General features: G+C 42.2%; 3 protein-coding genes across 4 annotated transcripts; 2 read left to right on the top strand and 1 right to left on the bottom strand.

Annotated features, from left to right (window-relative positions):
* The first annotated feature begins 933 nt into the window (after positions 1 to 933).
* LOC101072453 (succinate dehydrogenase [ubiquinone] iron-sulfur subunit, mitochondrial) lies at positions 934 to 4,384 on the top strand. Its single transcript, XM_003962964.3, has 8 exons — positions 934 to 1,132; positions 1,798 to 1,931; positions 2,021 to 2,106; positions 2,210 to 2,346; positions 2,845 to 2,961; positions 3,098 to 3,199; positions 3,783 to 3,905; positions 4,190 to 4,384. Exons 1-8 carry the CDS (start codon positions 1,076 to 1,078, stop codon positions 4,268 to 4,270), a joined length of 837 nt encoding a protein of 278 aa, XP_003963013.1. The 5' UTR covers positions 934 to 1,075; the 3' UTR covers positions 4,271 to 4,384.
* Positions 4,385 to 5,131: 747 nt separating this feature from the next.
* atp13a2 (ATPase cation transporting 13A2) lies at positions 5,132 to 18,835 on the top strand. 2 transcript variants are annotated; one of them, XM_011621425.2, is made up of 29 exons: positions 5,132 to 5,315; positions 7,501 to 7,577; positions 7,707 to 7,874; positions 8,037 to 8,095; positions 8,177 to 8,243; positions 8,312 to 8,391; positions 8,491 to 8,568; positions 8,659 to 8,728; positions 8,861 to 8,995; positions 9,078 to 9,144; positions 9,294 to 9,422; positions 9,861 to 10,022; positions 10,415 to 10,525; positions 10,595 to 10,641; positions 10,831 to 11,019; positions 11,226 to 11,432; positions 12,413 to 12,523; positions 13,732 to 13,885; positions 14,007 to 14,118; positions 14,201 to 14,325; positions 14,669 to 14,847; positions 15,280 to 15,372; positions 15,534 to 15,613; positions 15,881 to 16,033; positions 16,183 to 16,279; positions 17,544 to 17,767; positions 17,852 to 18,006; positions 18,091 to 18,263; positions 18,597 to 18,835. In XM_011621425.2, the coding sequence occupies exons 1-29, from the start codon at positions 5,294 to 5,296 to the stop codon at positions 18,795 to 18,797; spliced, it is 3,525 nt and encodes a 1,174-aa protein (XP_011619727.2). In that variant the 5' UTR covers positions 5,132 to 5,293; the 3' UTR covers positions 18,798 to 18,835. The 2 variants fall into 2 exon arrangements, with proteins under 2 accessions (XP_011619727.2, XP_011619730.1); XM_011621428.2 differs by lacking the exon at positions 5,132 to 5,315 and adding an exon at positions 6,300 to 6,538.
* A 68-nt stretch (positions 18,836 to 18,903) lies between these two features.
* szrd1 (SUZ RNA binding domain containing 1) lies at positions 18,904 to 22,978 on the bottom strand. The gene is made up of 4 exons (XM_003962962.3): positions 22,842 to 22,978; positions 21,607 to 21,656; positions 21,027 to 21,296; positions 18,904 to 20,461 (listed from the first exon to the last, which is right to left on the bottom strand). Exons 1-4 carry the CDS (start codon positions 22,887 to 22,889, stop codon positions 20,359 to 20,361), a joined length of 471 nt encoding a protein of 156 aa, XP_003963011.1. The 5' UTR covers positions 22,890 to 22,978; the 3' UTR covers positions 18,904 to 20,358.
* Between the last annotated feature and the right edge of the window lie 1,694 nt (positions 22,979 to 24,672).

Below are 24,672 nucleotides of genomic sequence, written 5' to 3'. Positions count from 1 at the left end.
GCAGCTCCCAGCAATAAGATCTGCTAGAGTGGAAGCTCCTGGTGACTCTTCGGGACTGGAAACTACAGGTCGATATAAATGAGAAACTCGTCTTTCTGCCTGAGATCATCACAAGTGACCAGGTCAGATTTGAGCTTGTGGCCAACCTTGCAGAAGTTGTCTTCAATGTGGGATTAAGTGAACCATGGGAAGCTGCAGTCAGCAAATCACATGAACGCAAACACCTGAAGTAGTCTGACATAGCGGCATAGGCCCTCGGACAAGCCAAGAGATCACTGTCAGAGGCGAAGCAGCAACTGGCGATGGATTGAGAGGAAAGACTCTAACCAGGCTTAACAGTGACCACCGAGGGTAAAAGTGGAGGGGGCCCACCTGGGACACCAGGATTGCTGTTTGAGCCCTGTCTGGGTGTCCTGGGTCTACCAACGAAACATCAACGGAGCAGGGTACCCACCTGAAGAACCTATTAAAACAATCCACTCTACCCCACTATTCAGCAAGTGCTGACTGAACAAGGGATTGTACTCTCTAGTCCTATGAGCTATCCAAGAACCTCAACTCTCCACCCAGAATCATCTGCTGCCTCAACCAGCAGTCCTTCCATCGAGGCTTACCCTGAAGCTGTCATATATTTAATATGTTAGTGTCAACAGAGTTTCTGCTGAAGATTCACGTAACTGACTTGTTCAATGACAGTTGCGACACAGACCTCGAACTATGGTGCCTTTGGTGGTCATAGGAAATAATATGAGAGACTAAGGCACTATTCATCACGAACAATAAGCTTTAAAAACAAGATAACATAGTTATACCCAGGCATAAGGGTCATTATATTCTCTTATTATGGTGCACTGTTAAAAATAATTTCAGAGCCACATTATTGCGGGCGGGCTGATAATGTAATTGACCGGTGCTCGTGAAGGCAACAGCCGTGACGTACACAGGAGGGGCTTGTGCTTACACTAGTTCAAGAGTGAATCCCCGGTGGTGGCTATTTTCACATTTGTGAGCTTGTTCCGCTGTTCTTTGTGCTACTTTTGTCTCACTGATAAGATAAGCATATTCTGTGACAAAAATGTCTTTGGCTTTGAGACGAAACTTGTTGGCCTTTAGGAATTCTGGCGTACTCGTGGTAAGTTGCAGACAGACTTCGTAGGTTCGTTAACATTAACATTAATATACGAATTGGGTGCAATGTGGTCAGATTTTTGTGTTTCTGGACATATAAATGTGCTAAAATACACCTCCTGCATGTATTGTTGCGCTGATGGGACTTCGGGTTTTGTGTTGTGTGTTTATGTGCAACTGCTTATTCTTAGCTCCGCAAGAATCGGCTCTGAAGGTTTTTAACATCTGGTACTGTTATGTGATTACTCAAACTTGTAGTTTAAAAAAATATTTAAGTCATTGTGCTGAAAAATACCTTTTCAATGACACTTAGGTAACCAGTTAGAGTGCAGTGATGTAACTCTGTTGTGTCACTTCTCTCTTTCTAACACTAGAGGGAGACTCTTCATTCTTTGTATTGATCATACGTAATATGCACAATACACACGAGTTTATATTTGTATATATGTAAGTGCATGAACATGTTTATATTATTGCTATGAGCCAATGCTATGGCGTTGTTCAATTTTATATAAACTGCTTTAATTTGTATAGTGCTGCCATATCATTGTAAATGTTACAGGAGTAACACTGACTATTTTGGGGCATCTTGGCATGAGCAGCTGTTACACTTCTTTGTTTACCCTAGTTTCTTTTAAACTAACCGACTAACCTGTCTATTGTTTTCAGATGATGCGTTATGCTCAGACCGCCGCTGCTTTGGCTCCTGAGCCAAGGCTCAAGAAGTTTCAAATTTACCGATGGGATCCTGACACCGCCGGGGACAAACCACGAATGCAGACATATGAAATTGATCTTAACGCGTATGTCGAATAAGTTCCTTTGTCATTAACACGGCGAGAGTTGAATCAGTGCTACAGAAAACAGATATTTTCCTTCTTTTGCTATACAGTTGTGGACCAATGGTTCTGGATGCCCTCATTAAAATCAAGAATGAGATGGACCCAACACTCACATTCAGACGCTCCTGTCGTGAGGGTAAGATAAGTAGCACACAAAATTCCTGTTATCATGCAAACAAATCAAAGCCAAACACATCTATTTGTGTCAGATTTCACACCTTTTTGTGTTTTTCCTTTAGGTATCTGTGGCTCATGTGCCATGAACATAAACGGAGGCAACACCTTGGCATGTCTGAACAAAATTGACACCAACACAAATAAAACAACGAAAATCTACCCACTTCCACACATGTATGTGGTCAAAGACTTGGTTCCTGTAAGTACCAAAAAAAAGATAGAAAACAAACCACAAACCAATGACCTATAACATTCAGACCAATGTGGGATAAAGCAGATAACATCCTCTTTACCTTCTGATGCACCTTAAACGCTGCTGCAGATTTAAGCATGCTCATTTAATTCGGGTGGCCCCTAAATAGGAAAGTGTGCTGTCACTTAAGTAAAATCCCTAGTGTGAGTGGATCAGACCTGGCAATTCACTGTCAAAACTGTTGACAGTGGATCAGTTAAGTCATGGAAAAGTTGTGTTGTTTAGCACTGCTTGAGACACACCTTGAGTAAAACCCAGTGTCCTGTTGAGACGGCATTTTTCTGTGGATTTTGTTATGGGCTGTATGAAATACACATGGATATATCATAGTTTTAGATGATAATAAATATTTGTGCTGCAATATCTTTGCTGTAGTCATTGATGAGTACTATATTAGAGTGTCAACCTGAATATTAAGGATTTACTTTTCTGATATCACACCAGGATATGAGCAACTTCTATGCACAGTACAAATCCATTGAGCCCTACCTGAAGAAGAAGGATGAAACTCAAGAAGGGAAGGAGCAGTATTTCCAGTCAGTAGAAGACAGACAAAAGCTGGTAGGTACCAATATCTCAATATACACAATGAGCTAATCAGAATATTACCATGTTTTTTTGGTTGCCATATTTGAAAGTGGCAGAAGATGAGCAGTTTCATAATAATTATTTAAAAAAATATATCTTATCACAACAGGATGGCCTGTACGAGTGTATCCTCTGTGCCTGTTGTAGCACCAGCTGTCCCAGCTACTGGTGGAATGGGGATAAATACCTGGGACCTGCTGTCCTCATGCAGGTTGGTGAAGACACATTGAGAACTATAGTGGTTCATTTTGTAAATGGCTCAATGTCCCAAGATATAGAAGTGATAGATGAAATGTTGAAAACATCCTTTGCTATTCACACCTAATCTTCCTCACATCTACACACCGATGTTGGGGAAAAAAAGGAAAATTGGACAATTAAAGTTTCATCTTTGTATTTTCATTGCTTTAATTATACTATACGAGTGATATAGCAGGTGATCCTACAAGTAGGAGGAATAATGGAACATTTGATAATAGGTTGTTGTCACTGCAGGCAAAGCCTTGTTTTTTTTAATGTTTAATCTTCCTCTGACCACAGCAGTGTACACATTTTGATTCTCAGGTAACTCTTAGTGTTGGTCTGTTTACATTGTGATGTTACCATGCAGACATTAGTGACATAAAAGTACGGTACTGAATTCCATGTGATGCTAGGTGGCTTTAAAAGCTAATCATTTATCAAAGCATGTGATACATTTCTGCTTGTGATAAATTTGTGGAATAGTTCAGTATAAAGATGAATCTGAAGGAATGATAAAAACAAGAGTTGACAGCTATGTCATTATTCTGCAGGCATATCGGTGGATGATTGACTCCCGTGATGAATTTACCGAGGAGCGTCTGGCTAAACTTCAGGATCCCTTTTCTCTCTACCGCTGCCACACCATCATGAACTGCACAAAGACCTGCCCCAAGGTGATTACAAAATATGCTCACGCAGGGATGAGGGGAGATCCGGAAGCAAGTAATGCATAATATCATTTGAAAGTTTGGCTGTTTTCTGGATTTTATACACAGTAATGTAAAAATTGTTATAAGTAGGGTTGCAAAATGAGGGAAGCAGACTGTCAAATCACCATTCTGGGTGTTTTGTTTTTAATGAAGCATTTGTGTTATAATGGTGTTGAGTCATGTGCTTCCTCCTGATTCACAAAATGAAAGTTTCCTCTCTGACCGGGTGTTTTCTTCCATTTTGACAGGGACTCAACCCAGGAAAGGCCATTGCAGAGATCAAGAAAATGATGGCTACTTACAAAGAGAAGAAAGCTGCAGTCTCATGAAGAAATCTATTACTACTTCTGGGGGGGGTAGCAGGCCCTGTTAAATTTCTTCTTCAAGGAAGCTGTAAATATTTAACTATATATGTACATTAAAAAAAATTAACTCTTTCAGTGTATTTATGTCTATTTATAAGTATTTATTAGCAGATGTGGAAATGTTTTCCTAAAAAAGTTAATCTCAGCTAAATTTGTATTTAGATTTTGACTTTTGTTGACATCAAATCATCATAGATTTGTCAGATTTGTATATTTATTAGAATGTCTTAAAAAAGCATTACATTTCGAAAAAACCCATGACTACGCCTGACGTGCATGAGGGGGGTATTTGAGGTTTTTTTTGGCACAAGATAGAAATGCTTAATTGTCAACACTTTAAAGTCAATGGTGGGACAAAAGCTTTCTGAATAACATAATTATTACCTGTACTTTTCTACACAGGACAATCTGTAATTAAATCCAAACATCTTAGTTTAAAAAAAAAAGAGGTTTAAGTTTTGCTAATGTTTAGGATAAAACAATACCTAAGAAATGAACATGACAGCTAAAAGGAAAATTGAATGGTTTTAAAATATTAAGGTAATACCCTTCATAAAAGACACGGAAAATCTAATACCGGTATTTGCATTTTTATTGTAATTATACCGATTGTTTCAAGCTGTATTGAAATAGATATGACAAAATGTTGAAGGCAACATTTAGTCTTATTTTACAGTAAGAAATATTCAATTAAGGAAAAAAGTTAATATATTAAGTGTGCGAATATATTATATGAATATATGATATTATATTTTAGTGTGCGAAACTGGGGATTTGTGAATCAACCACGCCAGTCTTTCAGCGGACTGGGCTATTTTGGACTTCGCGGCGTCCCGTAGAAAATGTGGTCGAGATGGTGAAACATGTTTTCACAAGCTGAGGCTTGTGAAAACTATGTTTCACTGAAGTGAGTGTTTAGTTCTGCGAAAGGAAGCCATGCAGACGTAGCTGTCGGGAATAAAGATGCACCGTTGACCGTATAGAAAGATGGACAGGCGTCAGGGGACAGGCAAGTGCATTTTAATGATATAAACCTTGCTACGAACAGGTGTTGACTAACATTAGCTCCTTCAGCTAATGCCTACTTCTGTCACTATGTAGTATAAACTAATTATACCAGTTGGATTTTTTTCCCTTTGCGTGTGTGGCAGCAACTGTTCTGCTTAAGTGGGTAACTTCAATTTAACTATGTGCTGTATAATAACAGGATATGTTTGCTTCTAGGTTATGTGGTCCTTCAGGTGGGGCTGTAATTACATTAAGAGCAGCAAATGAGGCACTATACTAAACCCTTGACATCATAAAACTGGGCACTAATACATTACAACAATTGAAAATTACTGCAGTTAAAATTGTAATTTATGTGTAGATCTATAGCATTGATTTGAGTGCTAACAGTAGTATACAGTAGGATGACACTACTCCCACCTATGTCTGTTAGCTTAAATGTTTACTGTGTATATTACTTCATAATCTAGTTAGTTAGTTGCATGTTACTTTATTAGCACTCTCCTTGTATTAGAATTTCAGTCTGAATCCACAGCAAATTGGAGTAAAGCTGCCACTTGGTTTCACTGCCATGGTATGATTTAAACCATAGAGAAATTATGGACCCTATGAAATCCACCAACTAAACAAATGTACGGATTTGCGTTTATCAGGCTGATCTGCAGTTTCGTCTCAAATGGCTGTTCTTTACATGTACACGTATGCATGTTCCCACAATTTAGCACCGTCTTTGTACTTCTGAAAACGACAATCTAAGGTTTTACAAGTCATTTGAGAGGTTATCGGTGTAGCTTTTTATTTGTCTTTGGGAGGGCAGGAATGAGACGCGTTTTTATTGCTCCTACAGTGCAAATTAACTGGACACGGCGGAAAAGGGCTACTTTTTAATCCGACTTGCCGGTTTGGATCGACCTAGTTACCCCAACGCCATCATGTGATTTAGGAAACCAATGATTCAGCCTTTTTGCGTGTTCTGCGTTTGAACCTTTTAGAAGGCTTGAACGCATTTGATCTCCCATTAATTGGGGGGAAATGTTTATCATGAATAAAGGACATTTGCAGTTCTCCCGGTTTTGTTTTAACAAAGTAAACGTCTCGTTAATTTGTTGAACTGTTTCTAGCCAGGGGTTGTGTGTGTTCCCACCTACGTAGCAGGTCAACCAGGTGTTCTCGCTCTTCTGGGCTGCGACGCACATTTGTTCTCTATTTTCTCGGTAAACGTCGGTGAGTTTAAACTATTCCTGTTTTGTTTTGTTTTTTTGAAAAAAGGTCAGTCTATGAAATTAATATTTAAACGAAATGGCCTTTACAAGGAAGTTTTTATCTCCTGGTTTGCTTTCGGATTGTTGTAAAGTGCATCGTAAACCATGTTATTCGTACTTCCTATTGTGGCTCCTTTATTGTCTCGCTTTATTTTGATGTTATTTTGATGCTTCCATATGCATGAGCTTTTCCCACTTTAAGATTTAAAGTATTGAGGGGTTAAAGTGTGAACTACTTGTCGTTAACTAGTACACTGAATTAACAACAACCACAATAATAATAAATCCCAATGCAAATTGTTTCGAATAGACTAAGGTGGACATTTTAAATCCTCTGTGGGATTATTACCGTTATTACCTCGAGTTTGCCTTTGTAGATTATGTGCTCTATGGTAACTATTTAAATGTTTAGCATGTAAGTTATATACTTTTAACAGGTTCTTTGTTCCATACGAGTGTATATGATGTCACTAAGCTGCTCCCCTCGGGAAATGTGATCGCGGTTCTTTTCTATAGCACAGTCACTAATACCAGTCTAGCAGGATTCTTGTTCAGAGTATTCGGGTGTTGATACTGCTGATGAAACCAGGTTCAGCAAACAAAACATGCAAAAAATATCCGTTTTTTATTGCACTTATGCACACAGCATTGTCAGTGATGTGTATATTACTGTATATTACTGGTGTTGATGTTCATGAAGATGTTCTCTGCACATGTGGTGTCTACTGCACATCTGTCCATCCTAGGGAGGGTGATCCCCCATCTGTGGCTCTGCTTCAGGGTTCTTCATTGTCCCAAAAAGGATTTTAAGTTTTTCCTGACCCGGTTCGAGGGTCTAAGGACAGAGGGTGTCACAACTTATAGTACGGTACACGTGACCTTTGTGCACAGCTACTTAAACGGAGTTGTGCATTTCATCTGTAGGAAGTGTGGCGGACCCGCAGAGCGGACTTCCTTCACCCTGTCTGCGAGATCCTCTGCTCAATACTGCGTCACACATGGTAAGAGCCTCCATATTTCTGCTACTGTCAATCTGTTTAACAAGCTATATACAAAATAGCCTGTTTTAAGTCCAAGACTGAATCTTAGCTATAGCATAAATTGGTTTTCTGACTCTTGTCTGCCCCAAGGATGTACAAGGGTATAAGTGGGTGCGCTGGCGAGTGTGGTTGTGTCATCTAGCTGCTGTGCTGTCTCTGGGTCTCATCCTGATTGTCTTTCACTGGCGCCCCCGGCTTGCTGTCCTCGCCCGGTGCGTCTCCTGCCCTCTGGCTTTGGCAGATGTTCTGCTAATAACGGTGAAAATAAATGCCTTTCTAATCAGAATTTAGGCTTTTGAAGGCTGGCTCTACTCAAGTCAAGCTTCTTTTTACATCACTGGAATTGCAATTCAAGGTACTCGATCGACAAAGACACTCAAATGGAAGTTTATTTCATGCGTTTTTTTTTCTCCTCCTCAGGACAGATTTGGGCAGAAGCATGTGGTAGAAGTCCTCAAAGAGGAATTGGAGGAAGGCAGGTGGGCATCATTTACTCTAACCACACTTGGAGATAAAAAAAAAAAAAGCCGCTAACATATTCCATATTTTCTTTCTTTCAGTTTGGGTTTACTGGAAGAATTTGAAGACTACGAATGGAGAGACACGATTCAGCTCTACAGAGAGGAGGTCGGAAAGAAGTAAAAATATTTCTAGAAAAGATTGTTGACTTAAACCGGTGACTATTGTTGTTCCAGAAAACACTTTTGCGGTACTACCTGTTTGAAGGAATTCGCTATGTCTGGCTCTCCAAAAGAGGCACCTTTTGCCGTGTTAGGTAATAAGACATTGTCTGCACATTTCCAGCCAGTTCCTTTTGTCTTTTGAGCTAACAAATCATTTCTTGTTTACTAATCCGTAATATAATGTTTGGTAGTGTCCTCAGTGAGGACTGGACCTGCAAAGATTTGTATGGCTTCCAAAAGGGTTTAAGTCATCTGGAACAAAAGTTTAGGTAAGAAAAGGAAGCAGAAGTAAAGACTTATTGTAATGGTTGGGTGCTTTTTAAGTGCTGTTAATCCCTTCGTGATATTGTGTCTTTCAGGAAATGCATTTATGGTCCCAATCTTATAGACGTGCCTGTGAAATCTTGCGCCAGTCTGCTGTTCGAAGAGGTTGGATTTAAAACAATATGGGTTTTACATAGATTAAATACACCTTTATGTTTTTGATGAGGCTTTGAAGATGCATTCTACTCCTGATTTCAGTGGAATATCACATTGAATCCATTTTATGTGCTTCTTTAGGTACTCAACCCATTCTACATTTTCCAGTTGTGCAGCATCACCCTGTGGATTATTGATAACTATTATATTTACGCCGCTTGTATATTAGTTATCTCAGTTCTTTCCATCTGTATTTCACTTTATCAAATCCGTAAGGTGAGTATTTTTTAATTTTGTTCATTGTTTCACTCTGGATAGGGAAACTATTATGAATCCTTTTTGATCTGTTGCTTTATAGCAAAGCATCACTCTTCACAAAATGGCCCACTATGTCACAAACGTCACAGTACTGAGACAGTCGAGGGGTGAGTTTTTGTATTGAATGGCGCCGAATAATTTTTTCTATGCTTTGAATTTGTAAAACATGTAAAAAAAAAATAAAAAAAAATCCACTGCTTTCTGCAGTTGTAGCCCTAACAGTTCAGGACAGACATATATGGGTGTGTTTCCTCAGAGGAGCATGTGAGCTCGGTGGACCTGGTGCCCGGTGACTGTCTGATCATCCCACAGGAGGGTCTGGTTCTGCCCTGTGATGTTGCCGTGCTGGCTGGGGAGTGTCTAGTTAATGAAAGCATGCTCACAGGTGATGATCACACTTCAGTGACAGTAGCAGGACGTCGCCGCAAGGATCAATGATCAATATCATTTTCTGAAGTGTTCCACTTGTGTGGATGATAAATGTGTTCAGCTCCATTTTAAACAGTAATTTCACTCTTATTTCACAAAGTAGTTCAGTTTATTCTAATTTATTGTATAAAAGTCAGCATTTACAATGTACCATGTTAAGCCTGTTTTTAAAATGCTCTTATTCTTGTGGAGTTTGAAAATACAATGAAGCTTCGGTTCATGCGGTGTTAACTAAAGCTCGTATGTGTAAATATTTAGATAATAGTTTCTAAAATTAAATGTCGTTCTCAAAATCTAATCAATCTCTACTATATTGACAACTATTATATACTGTATATTACCATGTAGCTTGTGTATGTTATGTAATTACACTTTTCACCGTGGTCTTATGCAGGTGAAAGCGTCCCGGTGCTGAAAACTCCACTGCCTGCTGGAGAGGAGACGTACAGTGCAGAGTCTGAGCGGAGACACACCCTTTACTGTGGTACCCACCTCATACAAGCCAAAGGAGGGGGGCCCGGAGGCCACGGTGCCATCGCTGTGGTCACAAACACTGGTGAGGAGAGAAAACACAAGAGTTCCAATTAGAAGAATAATTCAATCAAATTAAAAGTTTTGGTAATGAGAACACGTACTTGCCTACATGCTACTGTGAGGTTCTTCTCTTTTTAAACCGATGATGCTAATAATGAGAACACTTTTTGTTTTAAAGTAATGGTGCAGATCGCTTGTGTTAAAAATCACCAACTATGGCATCAGTCAGTGTTATTAAGTAAAGTTTAAAAAAAAAGACCAAAGATGTAGAGCTGCAGTTCATCCAAGCCATTTTGTGACTCCTGTTGGGATCTATCGATCAGTAGCCATTAAAATTAGAGATTTGGTTTTAGGGATTTAATGAATGGCTTGATAAGACTTTTCTCTCTTACATATGCATCATCTCATCCTCAGGGTTTTTTACAGCTAAAGGTAGCCTGGTCAGTTCCATTATGTATCCGCAGCCGATAAACTTCCGTTTTTATCAAGATGCTGCCAAGTTCCTGCTCATCCTGGGTTGTTTAGGTAAGTGTGTGTGTTTGTGTTTGATTGCTTGGGTCTAGAAAATTAACACGATTTTCCATCTTTCCTCAGCGTTTCTTGGCACAATCTATAGCTTTGTGGCGCTCTACAGATCCAGGGTAAGTGGACGCACAATCCTGCTGCTGGATTTGTTTGCATGCCGCTGGTTCATTATCAACCTTTGGTTCCTAATTGCAATTTATGGCTACTGTTACGTTTGAAATTGGTTTTCCGTCTATATGATGCAGGCTATACAAACATCTATGAAACACTTTGACTGAATCACTTGTGTCCTGATGCATGTCCAGGCCACCTTGAAGGAGTTGATCATTCGGTCTCTGGATGTTGTGACTATTGTAGTGCCTCCTGCACTGCCTGCAGCTATCACCACTGGCACCATCTACGCTCAGAACAGACTGAAGAACAAAGGCATCTTCTGTATTAGTCCACCACGCATCAATGTCAGTGGCAAGCTCTCAATCTTCTGCTTTGACAAGGTGAGATGGGAAAGTTTTTATTGCACAGCTTGCTGTGAGTTTGCAGGACACTTTTTTTTCCTCAGTTTTCTTGTGATTTATGTCATATTCATTGACCTATGAAGTATGTGCACAATTACAGCTTTCCTTAGTGGACATTTTTTATCTTTAGCATTGAGGAGTGAAAGTCTATTTTTACTTCACCAATAATTGCATGATTCTTCCAGACCGGAACTCTCACAGAGGAGGGCCTGGATGTGTGGGGAGTGATGGAGGGGGGACCTGCTGGTTTCTCTGAGATGGTTCCAGATCCCAAGCTTCTGCCCCATGGGCACATGCTCTCAGGTCTGGCCTGCTGCCACACAGTGACACTCTTTAAGGATCAGCCCCTGGGAGACCCTTTGGAACTGAAGATGATTGAATCCACTGGCTGGGTATGAACTGTAAATCTGACTTCATTTAAAAATCTTAAAACTCTTTTGTCGGTTGTGCACTTCACATTTAAAGGGCACTTTCCCAGATTATTTGACCCCTTTTACATACACGGTTCAAAGGATGCCCTGAGAACTATATCAGGAATTTCTCCACAGTCTGGAAGGCCACAACTAGGTAATATTACAATTACATTTACTCTGCAAGCTGATTTAATGTGTCTATTGTTAGTGGCCCATCAGTATGCAGTAGTCGCCCCACTTACTGTAGATTACAAATCCCAAGAAGCACTGCAACGGCTGCCTGTGGTTAAGAACTGCACGCCTAAACTTGTCGACACATGTATCAGGAGTCTTCAGATCAATGTACAGTATACTAGTCCAGCATGTAGCCTAGCCCACAAAAGACAGGACAAAAATGAGAAGTATACTTGGAGATGTGTGGAGAAGGAGTATTTGTTTGTTGATATTGGAGGTGGACCTGTTTGCAGAATATTTGTGTGACTTAATGCATCTTAAATCAATAAATACCCAGCTTCAGTACTCCAGTGTAGCTGAGGTGTGTAACAAATGTAAATCCACTTTATTAAAAGAACTTTAATCAAATATCATTTTGGATTTTTTTTTCTCTCTTGACCACTATTTCTCTTTCGGGGGCGCGGGGAGGGTGCAGGAGCCTATTCCAGTTGCATATGGGCAAAGGAATTGCCCACCCCTGAGTGAGTCACAAGCATATCCGGGGCCCTATGTGACCATTACCTTGCTCATGGGTACCACGCCAGGTGTTCTGGCTCAACCCCCCCCCCAACCAGAACATCTTCCATGTTTTGTCCACACTGGTGGAGAACCCTCCACTACTCAGCCCAGTTCCCAACAGACTGAAATTTAAATTTAATTTTTTTTATATTATCCACCTACTTCAGGGATCAAATGCGTATCATGTCATTTTTGAACCAGTATTTTTATTGCATTTACTTTAACAGACTCTCGAAGAGCCAAAATATGATATAAATGAGTTGGACGCAGAGTTTGGAGGCAACAGAGTGTTGGCTGTTATGAGACCTCCAGTCCAGGGCCGGGGAGCTGAAGGAACCGTAAGTGTTCAAAATATCATCACTTCATGTTTGTTTTTTAAAAGACACTGATCGTTAATTCTTTGAGTTTCATTTTAACAGAGTAGTAAATTTAGGATTTAAATTTACTCAGTAAATTCAAAGTAGATGCAAAATACTCAACAATCTAATTTGCTTATTGCCCAGCTACTTATTTTTTAACATCTGACTGGTCTTTTAAGACCTTCCAGTGTCCTTTTTTGCCCCCTGGTCATTACTAATTAAACTCTTTTAATTGTTAGACTCTTTTATTCTTTTATTTCTGTGTTCACTACCTTAGTGTTAGTGGTATTTGATCACAACCTCCACTACAGTATCTCCTAATGCCTCATATGTCAGGACATACTATTATACTTCTCCATCCCATGAGCATTACCGGTAATTGATTCATTATAATTTAGGTGGATGATTCTAATTTTCAATTCACATTATTGTGCTGCGCAAGCTGTAATGTTCAAAATTAGTCAACAAGTCAGTGCTTTTGCTGGAATGTGGTTGAAGGGCTTTCTATGGTTTCAACAAAGGATTTAATACTTCAAGAGAAACTGAAATGTCACAAGAGCCTGTCTGTTGTGTCATGTGACCTGACAATGCAAAAAAGCTCTTTCCATTGCAGTCTTGCAACGTCTGGCAAACCCTTGTGGAGGCCTGTGTTTCAGGTCCAGTTAAACCAAACCCCTACAGTTATTCCTACTGTAAAAACAGTTATTCCTACTGTCTCTGCAAATTTAATAAATCAAACCAGAGCTACAAATATTTAACCCATCAGACTGAGCTCCTGAACAATGACAGAAACCGCATTGTATTTCATTTACTTCATGTATTTCAACATTGAAATCATTTAATCACTGCTAAATTAAATGAGGTAAAAAGTTCTTTGAAAAAGGTTGTTTTTGTATTGGAGGGCCTTTTATCTCTATTTCAGCTCTATTGAATAAGTGTAAGACCACCTTAATATTCACATCTTATTTTAATATCTAAACAATCTCTCCTTCTCCTATAAGTGTTTTATACAGTACATTCATTTATATCTTTTAATTTAGAAGAGCAAATGCTTACATTGCCTACTCATTTAGTTTGATTATTTGGAATCTAAAAGTCCAAATGTTGAAATGACTGTTTCTATTTCTCTGAGAATGCATTTTTTAAACAATCTTTAAAGTCTATTTTCTTTTTATCGTGGCTTTCAGTCAGGTAAGGCCGTGGCCATTGTACAGCGGTTTCCCTTCTCCTCGGCTCTGCAGCGGATGAGCGTGGTGACGACGACCCCCCAGGGCTGCTCCGCCTTTGCTTACATCAAAGGGTCCCCAGAGATGGTGGCGAGCCTTTGCCAAGAAGATACTGGTCAATAAAGCCTGTTTTTAAAAAAAAAAAATGCATTACTTCATTACATTAGTTAACATGCTGGCTGTGCGTTTTCTTTATGGAGGCATATTATGGTAAACACGGTTCTCTATGTGCACAGTACCTCCACAGTTCTCCAGCCAGCTGCAGATGTTCTCCAGTGAAGGCCTCCGTGTTCTTGCACTCGCCTATAAGCCATTAGACAGGACTGATAATTTGAAGACCATTGAACGGTGAGAAATTGCACTTATAAACGATGCCTAAAATCTACATTACACGCTACAGTGACCTGTAGTTTAATGCGTTTGTTCACAGAAGGGAGCTGGAGAAAGACATGCTGTTCCTTGGCTTACTGATGATGAAGAACATGGTGAAGCCCCAAAGCAAAGAGGTTATAAACATCCTAAGAGACGCACAACTCCGCTGCATCATGGTGACTGGTAAGAGCTGATTCATTCATTATATACATTCATTATAGCATCTGTTTTGATCAAAAATGTTTGTCTTTACTAGTGCTGTATCAGATCGGGCCTGACACCAGCGTTTTTAATAGTATTGGAGAGTAGCGCACGCTGCATGGTAATAGAAATAAGCTGTGTAGCAGAGGCTTAAGCCAAGCTAACGTGAAAGATTGTGAAGCTTACTTTAAAAACTAACCTTAACAAGTGGCTATTGGTTCAAGTGACCGTAAAACCCTGGTCTTTACTAATAAAGACCTTCAGTGAGTGAATGTTAGCGTTGTGTCGGTGAGGTTGATGTGAAAACCTGTCCATTTTTCTGCAGGGGACAACATTTTAACAGCAGTTAATGTGGCGAAAACCTGCGGGATGGTGGCGTGTCACGAGCGAGTGATATTCGTCAACGCAACTGCCCACACTGCGTCGTCCGCGCCGACCCTGACGTTTAACCTGGAAGATGGAGGACACGGCAATTTCCAAAGCTCTGCAGACGTCATCACTCAGGTTGGGGATGTGATACTGCAGTAAGGTGTTTTAAAGTTTGTGTAAAGGAAAATCTGTTCAGAAGTCTGTTCTCCTTTGTTAGGTCCAGTTGGTCTTGTTTAGTATTAGATGTATGAATGATAGGCAAAAAAAAAAGGTGTCATTTAGGTACATATTTGGTTTTACAAGAATATAAAGGTCATGTGAATATTAGAATAGAGCTCTGAATAACCTTTTTTATTATGAATTTCTACTGTTTATTGGTTAAAATGGGAGATCAGAGGTCTTCCCATCTGCTGCGGGACACCTGTTGTCTACTAATAATATAATAATTCATCTCATCTGCTCATCAATTAAGAAATCACTAAGTGACGTGTGTAAGTGTGATATATGTAAGGTGGATAGAATTGGGAATTTTTGTTGCTCTTACTGATTTTTCCTTTCTCCTCCCAGGGCCTGTATCAGAGTGGGTTTAGCTATCACATGGCTATCAGTGGCAAGTCCTTTGCTGCCCTCTGTGATCATTTCCCCGAGTATTTGCCAAAGGTATTAAATTGACTGCAATCTCAGTAAAAACACCGACTTTGACGCCTTATAGAACAAGTAAAGTAATTACCATTGGAGACTGGAGTTTTTCCAGGCCCAATTTTGGATTGTTAACAAGGGTTTGCCTTAAGTGTTTGTTTGTGGATGTGCTCCCTTTGCAGGTGTTGCTACGGACGACCGTGTTTGCACGCATGACCCCTGACCAAAAAACGCATCTGGTGAAGGAGCTGCAGAAACTGAAGTGAGTCCTGCTTAAAAGAAATGGGGAAGGGTGGACAGCTGCTCACATGCACAACAGGGAAGTGTAATTCCAATAAATGCTGTCCTGTGCTATTTTTATCACTGTAAATGTTACAATTTCTACATCGGAGCTTCATTGCAATGAATTTAAACCTCATTGAAAAATGCATGAAAGTATTTTAAACCTGAATTGGAACGCTTAGCTGGAGCGGCGATGGTACGGTTTAATCAAAGAGAACCTTTTCACACTGCTGTTGCATCGCTGCAGCTACCGGGTGGGCATGTGCGGGGACGGGGCCAATGACTGCGGGGCCCTGAGAGCCGCGGACGTCGGCGTTTCTCTGTCTGAAGCCGAGGCTTCCGTCGCGTCGCCTTTCACTTCCAAGTCTGAAAACATCAGCTGCGTCCCCATGCTTATCAGGTGAGGAGAAACCCTTTCATGTGTTTGCAAAAGCAAAGCAGTGTCAATATTGGAACTTGGAAAAACAAACACAACACCACCTTAATATTATTTGTCGAAAGTCTCTGGGAAGTAGGCGTGTAATGAGATGTGCTTTTCTATTTGCACAGTGAGGGTCGGTGTTCTCTGATCACTTCCTTCAGTCTCTTCAGATACATGGCGCTCTACAGTCTCTGTCAGTTCTCCTCCGTCCTCATCCTGTATACGGTAAGCAGCAGTGGATTGTGTAAGCAATCACACACACACACACACACACACCATGAACGCGATAAAAACCGGTCCTCACAAAAGATGATGAATTTGTTTTGCCTCATGCAGTTTTCAGCCTCCCACTTCTGTCTGGGTTTACCATTTAAACGGTTTGAAGCAATTATCCTGTGACTTTCTTTCTGACTGAAAATATGCAAAGCTGGAAACCGGTTTTATGTAGAATAACATGAAATATTGCAAATATTATTAGTTGTTTCTCCCTTTTTGTACTCCCGGGCAGAAAGAATCTCTGGTTCAGGCAGCAGATTGCACCTCTGGGGTACTTTTGTTTCTAAATTTTAACATTTAAGAGGAAAGGAACCGGCCAAATCTCCTAATAGCCTCGTTTGATTTCTAGTTTGCTGTGACTAAAACTGTAATGACCAAAAAAAAAAACCCAGTCCCCTCCTCCTTTGTGCCAGAAGCCAGTCAAATCCAGTGCGACTGCACTTCAAGTCAATTTTTTTCTTCTTTGGAAGCTGGCAGGAGGAACAGTGATTCATTGTTCTGCTGAAGACGCGCGTCACCTTTGTGACTCACACAGGGGTGTCAGGATCAGTCCTTTAAGTGCAGCCTTCCAGCACCTCCTGTCCCACCAACAATCGCCCAGTTTGGGTTTATTACAGGACACTCTCGAGCTGTCTCCCAGGGACCAAACTGCTTTCACCAAGGAAACTGGGGCTGCGTCAGAAAACACTCACTCGTTCTCTATCATCTGCTAATAAATGGGAAATTGGACTGCGTGGACTATTAATGATATTAATGATAAGCTGAAAACCCAGGTCAATGTGCTTTAAATGCTGTCATGGCGTCACAGCTGATCAAAAGAACTTGGAATGTACTTTTTTTTTACTGATTAAGAAACACTACATGCCTCTTTGTTTATTGATATCCTGCTACGCCCATAATGGCTAACTTCATACTTAATAATTAGCAGTAAATCCTGGCCGGCCTGGTGGAGAGATTACACCTCTCGCCTGGCTTGGGAGCGGCTGGGGGTTCCCCCGGAGGAGCTGATGGAAGTGGCCGGGGAGAGGGCTGTCTGGGCTGCTGCCCCCGCGACATGGATCCGGATACAAAATGAAATGTCTTGTTTGGCTTCTACCGGGCGTGGATTTTGCTTTTTCCTTAAAAAACTGTTGATTTGTTTCATAAAAATGAAATAAATCTTGAATCGCTAAAGAGAATTGTGTAAGTAATTCCCCCCTGGCTTTGTGTGCAGTTGAAGACAAATTTAGGTGACCTGCAGTTCCTCTTCGTGGACATTTGCCTGATGACATCACTGGCCCTCCTGATGGGGAGAGGAGGCCCCAGCCAGGAGCTGCACGCCTGCAGACCCCCGGCCAGCCTGCTGGCTCTCCCAGTTTTGGGCAGCATCTTCCTGCACACCTGCATGATCGCGGCGGGTCAACTGGCCGCCCTCTTCACGACCATGTCGCAGGAATGGTGGGCGGAGCTCTTCCAGCAGAGGCACCGTCACAGGATTCAAAGGGGGAAAATGTTGACATGGGGGTTTGGTTTGTGTTCCAGGTATATTCCCCTCAATTCAACAACCAAGATTGGACAAGAAAATCTGCCCAACATGGAGAACAGCAGCGTGTTTGTGTTGTCTGGGTTCCAGTTCATCATCATGGCCGTGGTGGTCACCAAAGGTTACCCTCACAAGAAACCCCTCTACTACAACCGTGAGCGACGCGGGAAGCGACCCAGGAATTAAGCTTGGTTGGCATCAACATTAACGCGTTTGGATTTTTTTTGCTTCTCTGTAGGGATGTTCCTCTGTCTGGTGCTGCTCCTCTTCGCCGTGATGACGTGGTTGGTGATCTATCCTGGGGAGTTCCTCACCGAAACGCTCAAACTTTACAACTTCCCGGACGTGCAGTTCAAATTTCTTCTCGTCGCTTTGGCTGCACTCAACTTCTTCTTGTGTTTCGTCATTGAGGTGAGTCGGGATCTGTTATCCTCACGCGTCATGCGTACGCGCTATAGTAACAAGGGTACCTCTTTGTGTTCACCAGGCTTTATGGGATGTGGTTCTGATTGATCGCACCCTTTAATCACGCCACTTTATTAGCAAGATAACAAATCTTAAAGAAACTTGACACCTTCTCAAGCTTGAACATTACAGAATCATGCAGTGGGGGAAAGATGACTTGACAAAACCCGAAATGAAATGTTTGTCAGGGCGTCGAAGGTCAGAGGTGTGGATGGCAGGACTTTGGAGGGCCGCTCGAGGGCGTTTGATGCTGAAAAACACCATTTTGTGCTCTTCCAGGCGATGATCGACCTGGGAATGCTGAACTGCCTGCGGCTGAGGAGGCGTCCTTCAAAGAAACGATACAAACGCTTGAACGACTCTCTGCTCAACTCCCCGTTGTGGCCTCCGCTCAGCCGACCCGTCCTCCAGTCACAGCGTCATCCACGTCAGCTAGCGTCTGCTCCCCCCTGCAGGACTCCGAGCCGCACCGACTCTTAATTTAAGTCTTTGTGTCAATAAAGTCATTTTTAAATGTGTTCTGAAAGTACTCATTCTAAAATATTTCCTTTTGACCACAAAAATCAAGGATCACACCCAGCATAAGTTAGCATTTTTGGAAATCAATTTATTAAATCCATATTTACAGGCATTCTTTCCCCCTAAAATGAGACTGTTTTGTTTATATCCTGAACTAAAATCTCTTCCTTGTACAGAGGTGGGAAGGATCCTGAACTACAGCAGTGGAATTTAAAAACAAAAAACAGGGATAAAAGGAGGCACAAGCTGTAATCAACCGTTAGAAGAATGACGTGCGCTGCAGACTATGGCTTAAAATCTCCGAACAGAGCATGGACATAAAAACAGCCGAGACACACGATGGGATCTCGATTTTTCAGATCCAGATCCCAAAAAAAAAGGCATCAGCCGCTGGACAGAACATAAGGACTTGCCTCCTGCAGCAGTGAAAAAGTGCCAACCCAGGCTTCAATGTGGACACTTTCTGTCTGGAAAAATACAATCTTGGTTCAATTCTTCACCCGAGTTCCTCCGAACAGCGAGGACACGCCGACGCGTCGTTCCTCTGCCCGACACTTGGCAAACACCTTTAATCTGTGTTCCTCAGATTACAATTAGCTTTTCTTTATTTAAATACTACGCAGACGTCGCTGCCGTCTGTACACAAGGCGGAGTAGAATGGATTTAAAACCCAGTCTTTTAAAATGTCCTTTTTGGCTTTGCTTTTAAATAAAAAAGAAAACTCAGGAAGACTGCTGAGGATGTGAAGTGCCAGTGGGGGTGGGGGGGGCAGGGAGGCAGAGGACTCGCCACAGATGGAAACTTGCACGCTGGAGTGCCGCCAGCTGTTGGGCAACCCTGACCGGTGACGCGCGTGTGGAGCCCAGCAGCGTCCTTTTCAGACCTTTGCATCAACACAGGTTGATATCATAAAAAGATTCTCATAAAAATAGATATGTTTATTTCTTAAAAAAAAAAAAAAAAAAACCCATCTCATTAAATAGTAAAGGAACGGGATCCTGGTGGTGTCATTCGGTACTCTAAATGTAGAGGAGGAAAGACGGATAAAAGCGGTGTCGGACGACATCAAATAAAATATCCAACAGGGTGTTAAAGAGGCGTCTGGGGTTATTGCTGAGGAAGCGGCTGTTACCAGCTCCATCCGCCTCCGCCTCTTCTCTCCATCACCCTTTATTAAAGTCTCTGTGTCGGGGTCCTGAGACGAAGCGGCGGGGGTCCGGCGGAGGACAGAGGCGGAGGACAGAGGTGGAGCCGAGGGCTGTTTCTTAAAGGGATCGTCACAGTGAGAGCAGAAGACGTCCACGATCACAGTGTCAACCGACTCGGGGTGGTATAAGAGAAGAGCGCGCTTTCCCATGTGGACACCCCCCCCCCCGCCCCCTACCCCTTCAGTTCTTCGCTCGTTGGTGGCGCAGTGCGGCTTGCTGGGAAGAAAAACACTGATGGGGAACAGTCTAAAGGATGCGCTGCTGCCCGTGCTGAGGTGGAGTGGGATCTCTCTTCTCAGGGGCAGGGACCCGTCCTATCTGTGCTGTCGGATGCCCTGGGAGCCGTCTGGCTGCCTGACGTGGTGATTGTTTGATCGTGCGTCCTCCGAAGGCAACGACGAGTTATTGCGCGCTGACCTGGCAACAAGATGGAAGACAAAAGCAATCAGAGGAGGTAGAAATCCCCAAATTTGTTGGTTGGACTACTTTTAAACTTTTATTTCTCCAAAGAAAAGTATTGGGACGGTTGATTGAGGAGCATTTACGTGTTCATGTGTGCTCTGTTCCTTCTTTAAGACTAGAATTAGAATTATTGGCATTTCACAGCTGTCCGGCTGTCAGCGGAGTCCAAGGAGATATAGGAAGATGCCAAGATTCTTAGGTGCTTCATGTCAAAGAGGTCAAAATAAAACTTTTATGACTAAGAACAAGATCAAAATGACCAACTAACCAATCATGGTGAATGATGACACCATCATCACTGTCAAAGTTTAGAATCTTTACTGAATCTAAAGAATTGTGTGAATAAATAATGAGAACAATTTTGCATTTTTGTTCTTTGGAACTTTAAGACCAAAAACCAAAACATTTTACACATCACCAGCAGTGACCAATTGCAACTGAACTACTAAGTTATAAGCTAACGTTATAATCCTACTTATAATCGGCTAAATCCTTTAAATGTGAAACGCTGGAATGTTACCTGTCACTGTTGGCCTTATCCTGGGGCGTCTCCTCTGGACAGGCACTTCCCAGTATCCTCTTCCTCGCCTCGGCGTACTCTGCCTCACGCTGGGCCAGAGACTTGACCTGTGGCGTCGGTCTGTTCTGACTCAAGGGGGAACCAAGCGACCCGTTACTTGCAGGGCGCTTTAAAATGCGGATCTTGGGTGGAGGTGCTGCTGGGAGCGAGTCGTCCTGGATCACCATGGCTGTTTTCAGTGGAGAAGCTGAAGAATTGTGGAGAGAATCTCTAAAAACAGACCAACGGAAACACAAGATCACCATTTAGGAAAATCTTGCTAGCAGCAGCAACGACGATACAGCTTTAGATTCCTAATTTATCGGAGATGAACAGATTCATGACTAACCTGAGATGTTATTTTCGGTTTTAAAAGCAGTTTATATGATTGATCTCTCAACATGCACATCCTTAAGACTGCCTGGTCTGTAATAATGCTATGAGCTACACACTTAGCAATAGGCGGAGGCATATTCTTAAACCTAGATTACTTTTATAAACAAAAGTAAAGCCACATTTATACTACCTGTTGAGGCCTTACTTTTCTTTTTGGCTGATCCTTAACTTCTCTTCCAACCGTTTTTCCATTTCCTGTGTGTGTGGGGGGGGGGGACCAAAAGTAAATTTAAGTAAGTACTCATCATCGCCGTCTTCAGACAGGGAAAACTGTAATATAAGATGCTTTAGGCAATATGCAAGTTGAAGAGAGGATGGAGAACAGGATTCAATTACAAGCTATTTATACATGTGCAGGACAGCTGCCAAGTCATAACAGAGTGTGTGCTCAGCCTCCTAACATGAACAGACTGATGGTACTGGGGCAAATCGCTATTGTAAAAAAAAGATCCACATCTACCCTGTGGATTCGACAAACCAAACATATAAATCTCAAGAAACAACGTGTTGATCAGGTCTTGCTAGTTAAGCAAGAGTGAGTTAAACGTGGCCAAAGAACCGGAACTAAGCTAATGAGAGATGGCAGTTAGCAACATGCTACTATATGATAAAAAGGTAATTTGTTTACACCCAGAATATAAACTGAATGATTTATTAAGATAATCCAGACACATACTAGCGAGGCTCGATCACATACTTATGATCATGTAGGCTCTTTTTCATTCAGGTCATATTAATCCACAAAGGTTTACCGGACAGTTTAAACTCCCACTAAACCAGTCAGAACTGAGTAAACCTGGATGAGATTACATGTCTTCCAGAACGGTCCAGGTCTTATATTTACTGTACTGCTACGCTATCAGTTATCCTCCCTTGAATAGCTCACTTAAGTGTACTTTAATGAAATACTGAAACTACATTGGTCATAGTTTGTACCTGAAATGACAACCATTTGTTTCTTAAACGCACAATTGACCATTCCCATGCCAGCTAACAGTTATGTACTGCTAGCATAGCTTTAACTCCAACCTAAGCATTTCCAATCAGGAACTCGGGTTCTTGCTAAGTGCTTTCGATTCACCTAAACCATTCTATTTTGGTTCAACGCGTGAATCGACTTACGTTTCCCGGTCATGCACACTCATCGTGTATGAACTACTACAAATGGCAAACGGCTTAGTTGGTAAGCTGACTAAAACCATGTTAACAGGCTAGTTGACGTTAGCTCATCAAGTGTTTGAGGCTAGCGCTAGCATTAGCTCCGGTGCTGGCCCGTGGGAGTCAATGACACGCAAGGCACTCCAGAAAGTGTTAAAAACCGGCACGTAGAGCGTCTATAACGTGCTTAAATGAAGTTCTGGCACTCCGTGTACTGTTTACCCCACTATCCGCAGCTTCTTCCCAACTTTCAGCGAGCTCCTCGTCCATGTTTCATGGTGCTCACGCGCTGAGATCCTTCACACCCGCCTCTCGCTATTCGGCGACCATGACGTCACTCCGGAGGATTCCCCCGCCCCCTTCCGGAAATGAGGCCGGGAGATATAAAAATAAATTGTGCTGCGTTTGATTCTAAGCTCGAAGCAACATAAGTGCGAGTGTCACGACGACTACTTTCAACAGCAGTATTTTGTCTTTGAAATGTCTTTAAAAAATTCCAAGGTAGTTTTCTCTGTCAACTGGACTGGGTTTCTTCTCTTGAAGACGTTTCGCCTTCTATCCAGAAGGCTTCTTCAGTTCTGAAATCGCTGGGGAGAGAGCTTGAAAATATATAGCCCCTGTGGACCATTTGCATGCTAATGATCTGGGTGGTCACCTGAGAGTCGTTAGCAGGGTCGTTGGTAGGATCGTTCACCTAGTTTCAGTTGAGGTGTCTCCCCTTTGTCTGCTGGCTCACATGGTGATGAGTCACTGGGTCTCCTGGAATGGTGTGAATGTTTGTTTTGCTGTTGGAAGGAGTGGAGGACTGCATTGTATGTGGGTGATAGGAAGTGCCTCAGGCCACCACCTCTGTTTAAGGATGTTTCTCCAATTTAACATGGATAGCTTCCTTGACCCCCCTTTCGAACCAGCGGTCTTCTCTGGCCAGTATCCGTACTTGGCTGTCCTCGAAGGAGTGCCCACTCTCCTTTAAGTGTAAGTGGACTGCTGAGTCCTGACCCGAAGAGGTGGCACGTCTGTGTTGTGCCATTCTTCTGTGTAGAGGTTGTTTGGTTTCCCCAATGTACAGTTCCTTGCATTTCTCCTGGCACTGTACAGCATAAACAACATTACTTTGTTTGGGTCTTGGTGTCTTGTCCTTTGGGTGTACTAACCTCTGTCTGAGAGTGTTGCTGGGTTTGAAATGAACCGGTATGTCGTGTTTCTGGAGGATCCTCCTAAACTTCTCCGAGACTCCAGACAGGTAGGGGATGGAAACGCTGCGGCGTTTGTTTCTCTCCTCCTCTCCTTTGCTGAGGTCTCGCTTTCTTGAGGTTTTGGTGAAGGCCCAGTCTGGGTAGCCACATGTTTTGAGAGCTGTCTTAATGTGGTCCTGTTCCTTCTTTCTGCCTTGGGATGTGGTGGGTATTTCTCTGGCCCGGTGTTGGAGAGTTCTGATCACTCCCAACTTGTGTTCCAGTGGGTGGTGAGAGTCAAACTGGAGGTACTGGTCGGTGTGTGTAGGTTTTCTGTAGACTTCGATGGTGAGATTTCTGTCCTCAGTGATCTTGACTGCGCAGTCCAGAAAGGCCAGACTGTTTCCTTTTACCTCTTCCCGGGTGAATTTTACATGCTCGTCTGTTTTGTTGAGGTGATCGGAGAACGCTTCCAATTCTTGTATTTGAATTTTGACCCAGGTGTCATCCACATACCTGAACCAGTGGCTTGGCGCAGTTCCTGTGAAGGATGTCAGGGCCTGGGATTCCACCTTCTCCATGTATAGATTGGCAACTATAGGGGATACTGGTGAGCCCATGGCACAGCCATGTTTCTGCCTGTAGAAGCCTTCTCTGTATTGGAAATAGGTGGTGTTCAAACACAGGTCCAGCATGGTGCAGATTTGGGCCGGTGTTAAGGTTGTTCTTTCTGTAAGATTCTTGTCCAATAGAAGGTGCTTGTGGATGGTGTCTATGGCGCTGGCGGTGGGGATGCACGTGAAGAGTGACGTGACATCATAAGATACCATAGTCTCTTCTGGAAGTAGTGTGAGTCCAACGACTTTTTGAGCAAAGTC

This window comes from Takifugu rubripes, chromosome 3 (assembly GCF_901000725.2).
Source record: "Takifugu rubripes chromosome 3, fTakRub1.2, whole genome shotgun sequence".
NCBI classification, from domain to species: Eukaryota; Metazoa; Chordata; class Actinopteri; order Tetraodontiformes; family Tetraodontidae; genus Takifugu; species Takifugu rubripes.
Note: the sequence above shows the minus strand (reverse complement) of the source record. Positions and strands in the feature narration are given on the sequence as shown.